Source organism: Patiria miniata, unplaced genomic scaffold, assembly GCF_015706575.1.
Source record: "Patiria miniata isolate m_02_andy unplaced genomic scaffold, ASM1570657v1 HiC_scaffold_5, whole genome shotgun sequence".
In the NCBI taxonomy this organism is placed as follows: Eukaryota; Metazoa; Echinodermata; class Asteroidea; order Valvatida; family Asterinidae; genus Patiria; species Patiria miniata.
The window spans coordinates 13,772,724-13,790,243 of NW_024037072.1; the positions used below are offsets into that span (position 1 = coordinate 13,772,724).

At 40.1% G+C, this 17,520-nt stretch overlaps 1 protein-coding gene across 2 annotated transcripts in view; it reads left to right on the plus strand.

The window, feature by feature from the left end:
* Positions 1 to 17,520, plus strand: part of LOC119740264 (zinc finger protein basonuclin-1-like) — a 31,359-nt gene that overhangs the window by 3,814 nt on the left and 10,025 nt on the right. Inside the window, exons 2-7 of one of the 2 annotated variants that reach the window (XM_038215526.1) lie at positions 1,099 to 1,201; positions 13,195 to 13,223; positions 13,533 to 13,786; positions 14,792 to 15,044; positions 15,391 to 15,470; positions 16,820 to 16,919. In XM_038215526.1, coding sequence (XP_038071454.1) covers positions 1,099 to 1,201; positions 13,195 to 13,223; positions 13,533 to 13,786; positions 14,792 to 15,044; positions 15,391 to 15,470; positions 16,820 to 16,919 — 819 coding nt within the window. Of the gene's footprint in view, positions 1 to 1,098; positions 1,202 to 1,952; positions 2,189 to 2,640; positions 6,383 to 13,194; positions 13,224 to 13,532; positions 13,787 to 14,791; positions 15,045 to 15,390; positions 15,471 to 16,819; positions 16,920 to 17,520 lie in introns of those variants that run through there. The other variant, XM_038215525.1, reaches the window with a different exon arrangement.

The following is a 17,520-nucleotide window of genomic DNA, read 5'->3' on the forward strand; positions in this document are numbered from 1 at the left end:
GTTGAAGTCCAATTTGAACCACACTTGAATTCATAGATGTAACATGGGAACCATCACATGATCATAATGTCAAAGGTTACATACCGAGGTCAAAGGTCATCGAGGTCTAATCCTAAAGTAGGCTGAAAATGTGAAATTTCTCTCTTTTGAACGGTTTAATTCCAATTCGAACCAAAGTTGGGTCACACATGCAACATGGGAACCCTCAATGATAATGATGTCAAAGGTCACACACCATGGTCAGAAACATCATTGCAATTAAGCAGGCAAGACACCTGGGGTCAGAGTATGTGTATGTAACATTTCATAATTGGAGTAGCCTGCTTTGTCCCATTTGAGGGAAGGGAGCTGATCTGTTATAGGAATGTCAGAATTTCCTGTCTCGGACCTTGAAGTACTTGCACTTAATTAACAGTTCCCCTTTGAGAATTTAACCAATTAATTTGGTTTGGCAACTTGTTGAAAGATTGTTTGAGTTACAGCAGGGAAATTCATGGAAATTTGAGTCTCGTTTCAAACATTCTCTGTGAGTGAATAGGTTGCTTGGCCAGTATACAGTGTGTAATTAAATTTGTCAGTATTTTCACTTTAATGGGCCTATTAAGATGAATTTTTCCCCTGTTTTTCCAAGTAATGAAGTATGTGTCGAAAGTTTGAACCCTTTAGTGACGATATATGCTAGCAGGAAGAACAAACATATATGTTGTTTGCTTTTTATGTCATTTCTACTTTTTAAAGGAGGGCACAGAAATGTCCTCATAAGAAATACTCTGTTAAATACAAAATAAATATACAAACTTAACTATTCTACTCTGAGAATTGGTCACAAAATGTTGATTAATGCCGTGGAAAAAGTGTTGATCCATTTGTGATTCTGAAATGACAGTTACATACAATGTAGCTGGGAATTAACAATGTTGAAAATGGTTTGAAATAGTTTTTTTTTTTTAAATAAAAAAAAAAAAATTAAAAAATGAAACACAAGCACTTTTCAGATCATGTAAAACACTTTTTACCTTTAAGATTTATATATTTTATTTATTAAGACTTTAAGATTTATACCTGTTGTTTCTTTCCTTTGTATTTTTTTTGCTGCAGTCTATCCGTTGCACACTTCCCAACTGTTCGTGTGAGTGTTTTGCTCCGGGTAAGACTCAACTGAGAACCTGTGAGCAGTGTCGGCATGGCTGGGTCGCTCATGGTGAGTAGGAACAAACTTATTACTCAGAAGACTCTCACAAGTTCATTTCCTTAAATAAATGGAAGACAGTGCTTAGTGAATCTGGTGCCCAAGCCCTGTAAGTAATGTCTTCAGCTTATTTCTACTCGACTAACGTGATCAGTGTTTCACAGCTACTAGGTATTTGACTGCACATAGACACATTGACATTTATAGGTTTAGGTTCAGTTTCATCCAAGAGATGTCAATTCTTACAAGTTATGTTGTTTTAGAGGTAGGCTATAAAAGGTTCCTTATAGAAATTGTACCAAAGATACATGAGAAGTATTACAAGCAATCCAATTATATTTCCCATATTATGCACAGAAAGTAAGTAGTAAAGTGATCTTGTGTTTCAAAATTCCTTGATTTAAAAGCCTGTTTAATGGAAAAGAAGGAAGGGTGAACAGACATGTAGAAACAAGAAAGTTATGTGTTGTTTAATATCGATGCTCATCCATGACTGCCAAATAATGCACCAAGCAGGGATCCAAAAGTTACAGATCTAAATGTATACTATTTGTATACATGTGTACTTACATGCAATCAGGGGGTGTGCAAAATTATATTGAAATTGGAGGATTCAGGACTGTTAAGGCTAAAATTATGCCGTGTGCTCTGGATGATAGCAGGATCATAGCTTAAATTTCTGAGATAAATTGACATCACTTGCCACTGAGGCATCCCTGTATCTCCCCCTCCCTCCCTCCAACATCTCAACACCACACTACAGCCATGGATAAGCTCTCCAGCGGACACGCCTTCCCTTCCCTGCTTGTTGAGGTTGTCCATTCAGACATCGCCTTTGACATCGCTAGCTTGATGCTGTATGGGACCCAGGCCGCGCCCATACGTCTACGGATTCTCCTGGATCGGTTGTTCAGTGTTCTGAAGAGCGAGGAAGTGGATCGGATCCTACAGGGGTTGGGATGGGCTCAGGAGGACTACGCCAGAGGCTACATTCTACAGGTATGTAATGGATGCTAATCACTCTTCAGTTCCAATTACGGTATACAAGGATTTGAAACTCTTAACATTTTGGGATTTCAATACATTTCTTAATTGGAATTAAAGTTCAAGGAAGAATTCTGTTGTCAAGTTGCCTGTGGGTAAGTGGCACTTTAACTCACAGAGTTTATTTGTGTCACAACAGTATTAAAAAAAATTATTCCGAATGAACAGTTTGTTCTGTGGATTCACAGACCTGTCAAGATGTAGTTTTCTGACAGCCAAGTTTTACTTAAAATTATTTGCCTAATGGAGTCAGTTTGAGGATGCAGCATGCAGTTATCTCGGATTTCAATACTTTCCCTTGGTACCAGAATTCTTGTAAACATTTTGACTAGTATGCATAATTTTCATACAGAAATTGCTTTTTTACTGTGGATTTTCATTTTGTGCTTCATCCTCATATCATACAGGATCAAGATGGAAAGGTCTTGCAACATTGGTCTGTCGCCACGCGGGAAGAGGAACTCGTCATCCTCAATCAGTTCCTTCGTTTTGGAGAGACCAAGTCAATCGCGGAGGTAATGCTGCAAGAACTCCAGACTGGGGACTCCCAGTCAGTCCAGAAGAAGAATGAGTCTGATATACGAGCTTTCATTGAACGTATTGGTGGCAGACGCAATGCAAACAATACGTTTGATATTCCAGATGTTGAGATACTGCCATCAACGCCGTCTTCCTCAAGAACGTTGGCAAAACCACGGCAAGATAATGAGGGACTTAAACCTGGCAAGACTCAGCAGAGTGTTACTCAGAGAGAGACAAGTCAGAGCAGTACCATACCGGCTCACAATATCCATCTGGCCAACTTGGAACAAACAGTCTTGAAAGCAGGGGTGGTTCAACCTACATCACGGTCCCGCACTAGGACTGCATCCCTCAACTCTAACCTACAGACTGTGAAAAGATCACCAACAACTCAATTAAACTCAACTCAAGCTGAACGATCCACCAGTGGTTCGAGTGCTCCAACATTCTTAAGCAGCCATGTCAGTATGTTTCCGGCCACCACAAAGCGATTTTCATCGTTCTCTTTCAAAGGCCACCGGAAAATGGCACTTTCAAAAAGACGTAACTGGACCCCATTCTCTTCACTCGCCAACAGCAAACAGGTGAAATGTAACACTTGTAATAAGTGGTTTTACGACAAAGGAACATGGAAGATCCACTTTGGAGCAGTTCACTTAAAGGTGAAATACAGGTGCAAAGTGGAGGGATGCAATATGGCATTTAGCTCATTGCGTAGTCGCAACCGTCATAGTTCTAACCCCAATCCCCGGATTCACAGATTTGTTCACAACAGTCGCCGCGGTAATAAACGTAGAGGCGGCCTTCAGAGGGAGGACCTACAGCTGCAGGATAGAGGCCAGGATGAGCAAGGAAATGGCATTGGTGAGGAGGATGTTACCATGGTAACAGATGATGTAACCATCCTGTCTGAGGAAGCAAACAAGACAGCCACTGTGGATGATGGTGACAACATTTTAGTTGGTGAGGAAGGTGAAGCAAACGGTGAAGGTGAAGGGGAAGGGAACTGTGCTACTGATGTTGCTTTTTTGTCACCCAACAACTCGGCCTCTCAAGCGACTAGTCCAGATGAAACCACCAAGCATCAGAATTCTTCAGATGATAACTTAGTCATGGATCTTGTCAAGGAGGAAGTGGAAGATAGCACTGTGAAATCTAATCTCATGGAAACCCAGCCTGTCCCAGAGCCTTCACAGCCAAGCAGGGGCTCACCGTCATTCACTGTGCATCACTTCAAGAAACGTAAAAGCAATGCTCCCAGGAAAGTCACCATCCTGAAACAAGAAGAGGATGAGGACTGCCAAGTGGAGGGTGTGATATTTAAAACAGAAGACACAGAGGCACAAAATGAGGACATGCAAGATGCTGAAGAGGAAGAGACGGGGATAGACTTGGAGGAGATTGCTGAGTACCAAACCACTTCTCCTCAAGAAGATCGTGATCCTCCCTCAAATGAGTATCATTATGTCCCAACTGGTGCCTTCAGTCAAAAAGGACAAACATCATCTGGGGGAGTGTCAATCATTCGATCTCAGAACATTGAAAACATGCACTTGGAGCAAGATAGCATTCGCAATCAGGTTGCAGAACAGCTTGGGATTGGAATAGATACTTGCTATTTTATAAATGATGAGGGCCTTCCTTCTTGTTATCTCTGCAGCAAAACCTTCCAGAGCAAACAGACAGTCAAGGTTCATTATCAGAATGTCCATTTAAAGCTCATGCATGCTTGTACAATCGAGGGATGCAACGCCATGTTCCCCTCCAGACGAAGCCGAGACCGCCACAGCACCAACTTCAATCTCCACCGCAAGCTTTTCGAGAAGGGGGTTCCTCTAAAGGACAGCTATGATCAAACCCAGCCTCTGAATCAGACCTATTGCCCACCTATGGGGAATGCCCCGGACCTGGCCCAGAGCTCTAACCACAGCCTGTCTGATTCCAACAGCACAAATTCATCTGAGGGAGTCAGAAATCGTCACAAGCAACTCAGACTAGATACCAGTCTGAATGTGGAGAACATTGATAACAGTATTCTTGAACCATCGCCCAACGAAATTGATCTCCAGCTGACAAGACAGGAGCTTCCCTCCTCCACCAAGCATCGGTACACCATGCAAGATAGCAATCCCACATCTTCCTCATTCAGCGCTTCCACCCCACAGCAACGCTACATCATGCAAGTGGATCAAAACGGACTGTCCCCTCTCGCTTACAACCACACTTATAATTCGCCCAGTGCGGCACCTGCCACATCCCCAAAAGATCTCTACCCCGTGAAATTTGTAGGCAACCTGATCTGTAACATCTGCAAGAAGGCCTACAGTACCAAAGACACGCTGCGGACTCACTACAAGAACATCCACCTCAGAGAGATGCATAAATGCACTGTTCAGGGTTGTAATCTCATGTTTTCGTCAGTCCGTAGCAGGAACAGACACAGTCAGAATCCAAATTTGCACAGACATTGTGTCGGTTCAGATGATAACCCTGGCGAAACTGATCATGTAGATTTGGGTAACAATTGAGTTATAAATGCAGAATATGCTTGGCTACTTGTATGATATGTGCTAGACCAAAGGAAAGGTTTATACAGTCGCACTTAATATTTTGGGGCTTACCGAATTTAGAAGATACATGTACTCAACTAAAAATAACTTCACAAGCACAGGTATGCATTAAGCCATTCGTACATACATTTAATTCTGCTTTTTAAAGCCAGTACAGTGACAGAATGTATATACATTGACAGAATGCAAATGTAATAATCTATTACTTTTAATGTCAAATTGTGTTAGATCGCTCCACCTATGGGCTCCGTGCACAAGTACCCCTTCAACGCCCAGAAAAGGAGAGTTGGGGGTGACCTAGACTGGTTCCCGGTCAATCCACCGTGTATTTCGAATGATCCAAAGTTGTTTGGGGCGGGGATTAGTCTGCGAGACCATCGCAAGTTGAATTCGAACGTATTCGTATCAGACGATGCCTGACGCTCACGCGCGAAGACGCTATGGCTTAGCTTTGTGCACATTCGGGATAAATAAGTCGTGCTTACTTCTCACGCGAACCAGTCCCGTACACACACGCGGTGTCCCGTCCAAAGGGCTCTAAAAAGTGGTGAAAATGCGCCCTCTTTTGTTGGTGCACGGAACCCATAAAGCATACGATGAGCACGTGAGGAAATAAATTAAAGTTCCACGATAAGTAGCAGACAAGGTGATAAGCCCATTGCATCACATAATAGTTGCAGAGAATTGAAGGTATTAGTTTGAACACAGTGGTCATAACTTCACTGCGTGAAGATTCCAGGACAATAGTTCAAAATCCTGCGACAAAATTACCAATACAATTAGGCTACTGAGGATAAACTTGTCTGCAACTTATCCTGTTTGTTGAAAATGATGTATTCAGGTAGACGCTCGGACATATGTATTCATTTCAAAGCAACGAATATATGTATATCAAATTATCAACTCTATTCATTTTATCACATTGTCATTGCCAATGTGCATTGTAAGTGCACAATCTCTACATTTAGTCTCACTAAAAGACAAGCTAGGCATGCATTTTAACCATACAGGGTGAGTCAAAAAACACGAAACCCAAATGTCGGGACCGTTGTTTTAATGAAGTTCTGTATGTATCACTTTCAAAATGTAGGATATGAAAGCCCAATTCATAAGTTTTCTTTTAGTACAAGAATCATTCAAATCACCCATGTACTTTTCAAGAAACGGAGTTTTAAACACAACTACCATTTTAAAGTTCTGTCCACGAATCACAAGAAGGTAAGTGTTCTTTCACTTTTTTTTTCAGCAAAACGAAAACAAATCACATAGGGATGTGTGTGAGTTGGTTTCGTTTTGCTGAAAGAGCGCACACCTTTTTTTGTGATCCGTGGACAGAACTTTAAAACGGTGGTTGTGTTTAAAATTCCGTAACTTGAAAAGTACATGAGTGATTTGAATAATTCTTGTACTCAAAGAAAGCTTATGAATTGGGCTTTCATACCCTAGATTTTGAAAGTGCTACGTGCAGAACTTCACTTAAATAACAGTCCCGACATTTGGGTTTCGCTTTTTTTGACTCGCCCTGTTTATGCTTTAAAGTTGTTCAATTACATGTAATGTGACTTCTCCACCCACTTGTCCCTCCGCGTGCAATTTTCCCGCAAGTGTTGCACTACATGAGGGTTTTCGTGCAGCAAACTCAATTTAAATTCAAATTCTTTCACAGGATGTACCCTGTAGAAATAGAACAGAGTAAAAAAATATCAAAAACTCAGAACGCTCATTGTTTTGGTATTTAGGGGAGAGATTTCAAAATAGCTTAAATATCTTCAGGGGTAGGGCCAGAATAATATTCTGATTTCTACAGAGAATAGGACAGAGGAGAAAGAAATCTGTGTTTTTTCTTCTCGGGCAGCAATAGGCCCTTAAATAATGTCAAAAAATATTGTGGTATCATGAAATGTGCGATGTCCCTTCTGATTTGAAGTGGTAAGGATAAATTCCAGTGTAATTTACCCCATATCTTGCCATCAGAAGAAACAGATTATATTCCCATCTGCCTTGTTATGTGTGGGATGAAATACCATAAAGCATTTGGACTAGAGTTTGAAGGGGAAAAAATAAGGGGGGGGGGGTTGGCATCATTATTTATAGTCTCCTGTTCATTAGCTTCAGACAAATGTGCAACTTTGAAATGCCATTTTAATATTGTATTCATTTTTCGACAAAATGAGAGAAACTTTGAATTTGTAGTGAAGAGTAAATTAATGCCCCCCATTTCTTTCTCTCATCATTTGTGATGATGCAGTTAGATGGGTCTGCAATGAAAGTAAGGAAGGATTCTCTAGAACACCACTGCATATTTTGTATGTTCATGTGCGAGATAAAACAGATGGATCTTCGTTTCGATCTGTTGCTCAGATTTTCAGTCTTAAAATGAACACAGAATTGAGACCGCCATTTTGACAATAGCAATTGCTATGCGCATTTATATTGAAAGGCGTATCAATTTACGCCTAACATAAAAAGACCAAATAAACTCCCCAACCACCGTAGCCACAACATGTTATCAACTTTGGGATTCTCCTGTTGTGAGTTTGTGATAACCTGATTATAACCTTCAAAAAGTGAGAATGAAGTAGAAAAGTAATTTGTTGAATGAAATGGAAAAAGATCTTTCTATTTTAATGAAATACAAATTGTATCAATAATACTAATTAATGACAGCAATGAATTTCGAAAAGGTGATTATCCTGCATCAGAGTTGATTGAAAAACAGTAATTTATGTGGGAAAAGAAACCAAAATTTACTTTTAAATGCAGCTGATTTTTAATTTTTTTTGCTTACTCCATAGAAAGTCAATTAGTCAATTTTTATGTAGTTCGCTTGACCCCAACAAAATTGGCAAATGTTTTCAGCATTTCAGTTTTTAAAAAGTGAACATCAAAAAGTAACTTAAAAAAAAAGAAACTGTTGATATGATGGGTTTTTTATTGTCAAATTTACAAACAGTCATGTGGTGTAGGCTAATTGGTATACACTAATTTTGATTAGGAATTTTTAAAAAAGTTTGACAAAAAGCATGAACATATTTTGGGCAGTTTATGGTATCATGTAAAAGATATTAGCTGAGTAATTGTTATGTATGTAATTCAAGAAAACCAAACACATTCAACTGTTATTCGTGTAGCATGAATTTTTGTAACGTGGACAGACTGCAATACTCTTGTCCTTTAAAATCTCAGTATTTTATACATTTTTTCATGTTATTTTGCTAACTCTGCTTTAGAACTTTCAGGAATATTTAACGGGTACACCGCATGTACAGTAGCTTTTTTATTTTTTTTTTATTTTTTTTTTGGTCTTTAGTTTTTATAAACTTATTTTAAATTGTACATGTAACAAAGTAACAAGCAATTTCTATATCTGTTTTAATATTTTGATCTTTTATTTGCTGACTACAGTACATAAAAACCCATAGACCATGAAGTAATGGGATGTATTCAGTCCTATGTAACCTTTTTTTTTTTTTGCATATATCCACGTAAATAGTCTGCCTGGTGTTCTTCGTATCTGAAAATGCTGAAAATAAAATTTGGTTACCCTGCAAATACGTCATAGATGTCTTCACTAACTTGATATTGACCAATTTAAATGATGCCCAGGGTTTTTATGCTGGTTAAAGTTAGAGGATATCATTTGTGCATTTTGTTGTTGTTAGAAGCAACAAAAGTGCTCAAAATCTAAAGACGGATGCTTAACAACTAACTTGATGAAGTTTTAGCTGAGTGAGTGCTGTATATTCCGAGAAAACAATATTCTAGGTTCTTGATTTCAATTCAAAAGTTACTGAGTCATGTTTTGAATTTGGCCAGAAATCAGCGTCTGGGACACGTTCTCATTCAGTGTTCTCATTCTCATTCAGCAGCTACGGGATGTCACGCACTGAACCAACAAATTACAGCAGCCGCGCTGGCATATGCATTGTGTCAACGCTACCTATGCACGGCTTCACCAAATTAATAACACTACTACTAACAGAAATATCCAAAAAAGTGTCTTTAGACGCATATTACTAAATGACCTTCTTTTGTTGTTTTTAAAAATGACAGCATGCCAGGAATAATAATTTCACAGGGAGTTCAGTGCCATTACATGTACTATCTTTAAATCAAGTATCTTTTCCAACAATAATTTCGTCACTTTTTGGATAGCTGCAAATGATATACTCTATCTTTAAGTGAAGCTCTGAGGATTGGTTTTTGTACCGCTCCCCCTAAAAAAAGAAAAAAAGTTGTAGAATTTTCACACACCCTTGCCCTCCCTCAAGCCAAAAACAAAACTTGGTTCCCAAAATTGGTTAACCCACTGACTTTCAGCTCCCAAAAGTTTGGAAAGTTAGCTTGTACATTGTTTAGGGATAGAGAGATAGCAGGGGGGGGGGGGATACCTTCATATTACCCTTGCGTTATGTTTTAATTCTCCTATTCGTGTTTTGTCGTTCTTTCTCATTTGGCTTGGACTTTGGGATCCGCTAGTGCCTCTCACTAATCAAGCATGTCCGAGATTACCAGGGTGTAACAAGAACGTGTTTCCTCTCCGATTGTTGGCTGCTTTCTGTTCCATTGGGGGTATGTTCATCAGGACAAGGTGGTATTCAGTTAATTTATGGGGAGTTGGGGAGGGGGTTAAATCGACCAAACCTCCTGATATCAGTCCTGACAAGTGTTCATCATCTGTGTCCGTTTCCACGTCACGCCACGATTGACATTTCCACGCCGTCAAAAAACTTGTAAACCTAGCTAGCGTTTCAAAGTAAGAGCTCTTTTTTTTTTCGTTCCCAGCCAGGCAGCTATTTCAGATCTGCAGCCGACAGAAATGGAAACATCTGTTGCGTTTAATTGTTTTACCTGAAATGGCTAGGAAATCTCATTTGCGATAAGTATTTTTGGATGATCAGCAGAGCTCCCTTGCGTGCGGTTAGTTTTATTGACTAGTCTCTTAAAATAGGCATGACATTTGTATTTTCCTCACAACCCAAATGCATTAGTGGGTTTAAAAAAAAAAAATCATCGAGTGTGCTTATGATTATGGACTTGCGTGTACAATTTAGTATCCGGAAATATTGCATAATTGTGGGATTGCCTTGGCAGGAATTGATTTTAATGACCTAAAAGGGAAAAAACAAATGTAGAAGTGAGCAAATTGAACAGGAAAAAGGTAAAAATAAAAATGTGTTTAATATTATCATGGTTTATAGTCAGATGGTGTATATTCTGGGTTTTCTTGGCACAGGGCCAAGAATCAGATTTTTAATTTGCTTTCCCTCAATTGGATGAATTCCTTGGATGGGATGCCAGTCACACTCAACCTTCTCCCTAGCTAATGACAGTCCCCACTATACACTGCTGGGTGGAGAGAGGCTAGTAGGGGTGAAGTGGCTTGCCCAAGGACACAACACATTGTCCTACTCCAGAATCTAGATCTGAACCTGTGATACTCTAATGAGTAATGAATGCAAAATTAAAATGGCAATCCTTGATTTTTCAAACAAGAAATATAAATTTTGAAAGGGCCCCAAGACAGGTTCTAGGCTGAACATAAGCCCATTTCCCAATGTTATTATTTATAAACTCCATGCTTAAAAACTTTTGCTAAATGGAATCTGCTCCCACCCCCAACCCCACCCCTCCCAATCGTTGCTAAAAAAAAAAAAGGTTTGGAGCGTTATGTTAAAAAAACACCCATAATCTGCATATTTAGAACCTCTTTCAACTCCCTTCTCTCCACAGACAGTGTAGAAATTGACCCCAATTCTTGTGAATTAAAATTATTCTCTCTGCCCTCAAAAACTAACTATAGTGAAATCTCAATAAGTCAGACCGCAAGGGAACAGGTTCAAAATTTGACTTAAGCAGAGTTTTGAGGTAAGCAGGGTTGTATATCATTGTTATACTACTGAAGGGAATGGGTTCTTTGTTTGACTTAACAATTGTTTTGAGTTATCAGAGTTTGACTTATCGAGATTTCACTGTATTAAAAATGACATAAATACTACAGTTACTGTCAAGTTCTTAAAATTTTGAATATGTGGCATCATTGGATGAAAACATTTTGGTTATTTTTTTTTTCATTTGGGAACAACAGACTCAGGTCTAAATATCTAACTTTTGAATTTTAAGAGAGTAGCTAGACAAAAAAAGCCTTCCAGAGCAGAGCTGTTATTTTAGGAAAGAAAATTCTAGCAGTGTGTCCAAGACTGCACGGCTGATTGATAAAAGGGATGGCTCGTCTGTTAGCAGGCAGACCGTTAATGTCGCTGTCACTTTAGGACAGCTGTCTGCGCTTGAAGCCAGCCAGCTTCTTAAAGGTCATCCCGTCTGACTGGAACTCCTCAAGGAAGTCAGGACGGGATGTTTGGATGAAGGCACAGGGTGCTCGTGACACTCTTGACATTTAGGGGGGTTTGGAGATAGATGATTGCCAACGTCATCGGACATCTCAGACTAGGCTCAGGGAGGACGGCAGACACTGGGGCATAATTGGCACTCCTTAAAGGGGATATACATGTGTGGGTAGACATGTGGCCCTATGTGAGCAGTCATTATGGCTGCAGCCATTGTTTAACATTTTGTCAATGTCACCCATTCCCATTTCATGTTCTCTTGTTCAGTTACCGGTAGCTATTTTGTAAGTTTTAAAAAGTCATTTTTAACATGTTGAATTTCAAGCTGAAGTCAATTTCATTAGAGCATTTTATTGAATTTGTCTACAAAGCATGGTTGATTTTTGAAAGAAAGTAACTGAAATACAACTGCCTTTTTTCCCTAAATTAGTTGTTAGCTACTTGTCTTTGGGGAATCTGTGGATTTGGTCATCATTTGTAAAATGACTGAATGACTGCTACTCTGAACTAATATCCTTTGATAGTGTTGAGAACCAATGATAACCCTGCAATGCATCATGTGACAACTCCTGATGTTTTCATTGCGGCAATTAACCAAAGCACATATCTTGGAGGCTTGTAGCTAGTTTGTGATTTAAGTGGGAGTGCACCTTTAACCCTCCTATGCTAACATGCATTCTGTGCAAAGTTGTCCTTTCATTCAAAATCAATCAAGTGGCTGTTAATTTTCAACAGTTAATACTTTCCAGACTCATACAGAAAGATGGATTGACTGGCTGTGACTGATTATGTAACTTCACATAAGCTATGATTTGACTGTAAGTGATTGATAAGACAGCTGTGCCTACCAAAGTTGCCTGCTTTTGTCTGTTGACTGAATTTGACTAGTCAAAGTGCTTGCTTGAAATATGATCTGACTGTTGGTGACCTGTGTTAAAGCAGGGGAAGTGGATGGAAATTTTGACTGTCTGTGACTGTTTAGTAGGAGAGTTAAGCTGTAGTGCCCCTTTAAGTCGAGCTGCAGTGTCCCTCAAGTCTTAGACGCAACCCTTTATCATTAATATGACATAGGGAATACACAGCCCCTTGGGCTGTATAGCATCCTTGTTGTAGTGGCTGGAGTCTGTTGATAGTCCTGGTTGCTAATTATAGACCCCCACTGTGCTGATCAGGTAGTATTCAATTTGAATTCATTGAAGCTGTTATAAGAGATTTCATGGTCTAAATAACTAATCAAATAATCATCGTTTGTCTGGATACGAATACAATCATGATTTTTTCAACTGACCATAAAACAAGACAATTTTGAAGAGTCATCAGTTTGAGTTCAGCATGAATCATTGTATATTAAAGTTAATAACAAGTGCTCTGATTGACCCAACAAAACTCACATTAATTGCTAAAATCTGAAGAAACAATAATGAAAAATGGGTAGATGAAATTGCTAGGAAAGTAAATGTATCTAAAAATAAAAGTATTTGTTATCTCACTAAATGATAACTTTTATTCCTCTTCTTTATAGATTCTTTGACTGAGGCTCAAGCAAAAAGGGTAGGTATTAATCTTAAGAAAACATTTTGTTTGAAGCCATTGAATCATCATCATTCTATTTTACATTTCTTCATCGTCATAATTCGGCATAGACTTGCGTCCGTGGCCACCTCGTTCTCAGATTGCAATGGGGGCCTATTCCTGGAGTTGCCGCCATCACCTGTTCTCTTTCAATCGCCGCTGTTCTCAGCTCTTCCTGTTTGAAATTTAAAAAAAAACAATTGAAATAAGTGCACAAGGCCTTTATAAAGGACACAATCAATTTGTTTCAATTGGTTGAAAAGTTCGTTTGATTGTTTATGCATTCAGATTCGCAAGAAAGGTGCTAAAGAAGGTACCCCGTGCCGATATGCCCGCTGCGAATGCGGCAACTACGAGTCGCCAGCGGGGGCGCTGCGCAATTCGTGGCTGGCAACCTGCACGTCGTGTCGACACTCTGAGAGTGAGCACCGACTGCAAACCAAGCACGATAAGACAAGGGAAGGGAATCTAGAGAAGGCTCATGGTAGAGCTTGTGTTGGGTGTGACGTGGAGTGTCAGGGATATGTCAAACCAGATCCAAGGTATGATCACTCAGTTTTGTTTGTTTGTTTGTTTATTTGTTTGTCTTTTTGTTTTTAACAAAAGGCTTCATTTAAAGAATTTTGAGGTGGATTCGATTCGATCCTGTGACCAGTTGAAATTTGTAACAGAGTATCAAATCTCACAGGTATAAAACCAGTATAAGCTTGATTTTTGTTTGTTTATTTGTTTGTCTTTTTGTTTTTAACAAAAGGCTTCATTTAAGCTTGATTTTTTGTTTGTTTATTTGTTTGTCTTTTTGTTTTTAACAAAAGGCTTCATTTAAAGAATTTTGAGGTGGATTCGATTCGATCCTGTGACCAGTTGAAAATTGTAACAGAGTATCAAATCTCACAGGTACAAAACCAATTCAAGTCTATGTCTTTGTTCAGCTTGTGTTAATTCAGCTGTTAATTGCCAAGGCCGGAGGCGGATCCAGGAATTTTTGCAAGGGGGGGGGGGAGTTCAGGCCCATGAGATTTTGTTTATGTATTACTATATATGTTTTCATTTTATTTTTGTGTGTGTCAGCAGAGGGGGGGGGGGGGGAGGTAGTTTTGACCCCCCAAACCCCCACTCTGGATCTGCGCCTGTAGGCTAGTTATACAGACTTGTTGATTCAGTCAGTGAGACTCGCGATCACTCTTAAGTACTATTTTTGCACTTCTTTTCCATTTTACTTAGACTTGAAATAGAATGACTTTGTTAAAGCCCTGCAATGAAAAGTATGGGTGCTGGCATTTAATAACTTGTATTCATGGGCGTCCCCAGGATTTTTTCCAGAGGGGGGCAAAGCCTTGCACCCCACCCCTTGCCCCCCACCCCTCACGACGCCCATGCACGTATTCAAAATTTTGTTTCCTGAAGATAGAAAGAACGTACGTTTCAAAAAGTCTAGTTAACCAGTTCTTTTCAGAACTACATAAATCAACACAAGAAAGAAATGTTAGCATCTGGTGTTACTGCAGGCTTCATGACTTAACGATCTTCTGTCATCTTTATTCTAGCGTTCCTTCGGATAGTCCATTGGCTAAGCAATGTGCCAACTGCAAGCACACCATAGACTGCCACCGCCCCGAGACGGACCTAGACAAACTGATCAAGAACACCTTCACAGGATGTACCAGTCTCCCTTGCCATGTCCAGATGGACCGAGATGACAAACAGATGACGTCATTGTCAATCAACGAGTGTGACGATGCCGAGATTGGGGTGTGGTTTGAGCCGACGAACATCGATCCTGATGACGACGAGGGAATAGTGAGTGTCGATTGGTCAACTTGGACTTAGACAAAAAGTGGGCTTGTCATCAAATCGGAAAGCCTAAACAAAAATTCAGTTTTCTGAATCAGATATATTGCATTTGGAAATAGATTTCCATTTGAAAATAGACAATAGTCAGTTTTGTGTATATTGGTTTCCTCTCCTTGCAGGTAGGCTGTTTTAGTGAGTGTAAGAAAAACTAAAGTTTGCTTTTTTTAAATTCCCAGAACCTTTGGGAACTTTCAAGCTTAAAAATGGAATAAATATCAATGCGCCATTTCGGGTTCAAGCCGATTTTAGTTGGTCAGCCGTTTTTAATAACACTGTGTCTTTTCATAACCAGGTGACCGTCAAGATTTGCAGATGTCGAGGGTTTCGTCTGGACAACTTGTCTCGGATATGTCAAAAGTACTACAGCTTCACGTGAGTGTTGGTGCATTTTAATAAACAAATCGTGACCGCGTCGTTGATTCCCAAGTTGTTTAAGACCTTGACCTAAACTCACACACACATCAATCGTAAGCCCCTTGGCCAAAGTATTTTCCTTTTGCTGGCCATTTCCTAATATAACCGCTCTGGATGCTGAGGCTCTGTCACTCCAAATTTAGCCGACCTGTCAGATTATTACGCTCTCACATCACGGCAGAAATTATGAATCCTGAAGGAACACTGGAGCAGATTTATGTAACAAGAACCACCTTTCTAGCACCTTTTTCCCTTCTGAGTCACACGCCGACAAATGATTGAATGAAACCTTCAACGTCGCTAAAAATAAAGTGAAATTGGTTTCGGTTACACAAGGAGAAAAGAGCCTTTTGCAAACCCTGGTGCGCCCTGGGTATTTTAACATGAATGTTTGTTTCGCAAATTGTAATTACGTCTTTGCTGATTTCATAAACATCTTGCTTTACAAATCTCTCTGGCCAGGTTGGGAACAGGTAGGTTCTGTCTATCCGTTGGAAATGCTTGTTGTGTTGCTGTTGTTGCTTTTGCTGTTGTTGCTGCTGGTGCTGCTGTTGCTCAGATGTCTCTGTTACTGTCCCGATTAATTTTACTGTTTTTGTTTGCCTTGGTCCAGTCTTCCTTTTTTGATTTTGTTTTTTCTGATACAAGTACCTGCTGTTTGATATGGGCTCCGTGCACAAGTTGACCTATCGCCGTTTGCGAGTTAGCCACGCCTCTTGTTTTTGTACACTAAGTTTGTTTGTCTCAGATTTTGCGTGTTCCGCGTCCATCTGCATATCATGTAATTGGACAATATTTCACAACTCACGAGCTGCGTTGACGCGATTCTACCGCGATTCTTCCGCGATTCTACCCCAATAGGTCAGTTCCTTCTCAATGGTAAGGAAAGTAGAGTTGGGGGAGACCACTGGAAGGGACATTGGAACACATTGCCGATAATGCCAGACGCTCACGCGAAGATGTTATGGCTTTGTGTACATTCAGAATAAAATATGTTGTGCAGACTTCGCGCCTTATGCGCGCAAACCAGTAAGCGCATATGGAGTGTCCCGTCCTCAGGGCTCTCGAAGGTGGTAAAGCGCCCTCTCGTTTGCGCACGGAGCCCATATTTTACATCCAATTTCGCGTTTGGAGATAATTACTGTGTTATTGCTGCTTCTGCTGCTGGGCATGTTACTATATTGCTGTTGGTGTTACTGCTATGGCTGATTGTTGATGGTCTTTTATCTTCTTTTTGATGCTTTTGTAGTTTTTACTGCCATTGAATTTGTTTCTATTTGATTTTTGTTTTGTTTATCTAATCATAGGTCGGACATCGTGACCCCCTTCCTGGCCCAAACTCCCTGCCAGCGATGCTCTCACAACCTGAATGTCCACCGACTGCCCAACGACCAAGAAAAAAACATTGTGAGTCAATCACAAGTCAGACATGAACATCCTCGACTACTACCTGGTCATGCATTGTCTTTTTCAATCAACAGAAAAAGGGGGATAAGTTTAAGCTGAAGGTCGATTGCCAGAGTACCTGACAAAGAAAACTATTTCAAGTTTGAAAGTATGCTCAATATGAACTTTGGTGTTTGCATATTTCCAACAAAATATCATTGTTTGCCGATGTCCAGAAAATAGCCAGCCCTCATCTTGACAACTGGGCACAAGCAGAGAATGGTGCTCAGCAAACTTCCACCCATCACAAGCATTATACTTTGAATAACATTTTGGCTGGTAACCTTTATTCGCTCCATGAAATTGCAGTGCGCATTCATTATGAACCCAGATACCTTAACCTCATACTCGGCAATCATTCTACTCAATGGAAAAAAATCAATCTTCCAGTTTGGAACGGACCAGAAATTTTTTTATGCCCCGCGGCGAAGCCGAAGGGGCATACTGTTTCCGCCTTGTCCTTCCGTGGGTGGGTGTGTGGGTGGGTGTGTGGGTGGGTGTGTGGGTGGGTGGGTGTGTGTGTGTGTCCGGACAAATCTTGTCAGCGCGATAACTTGAGAAA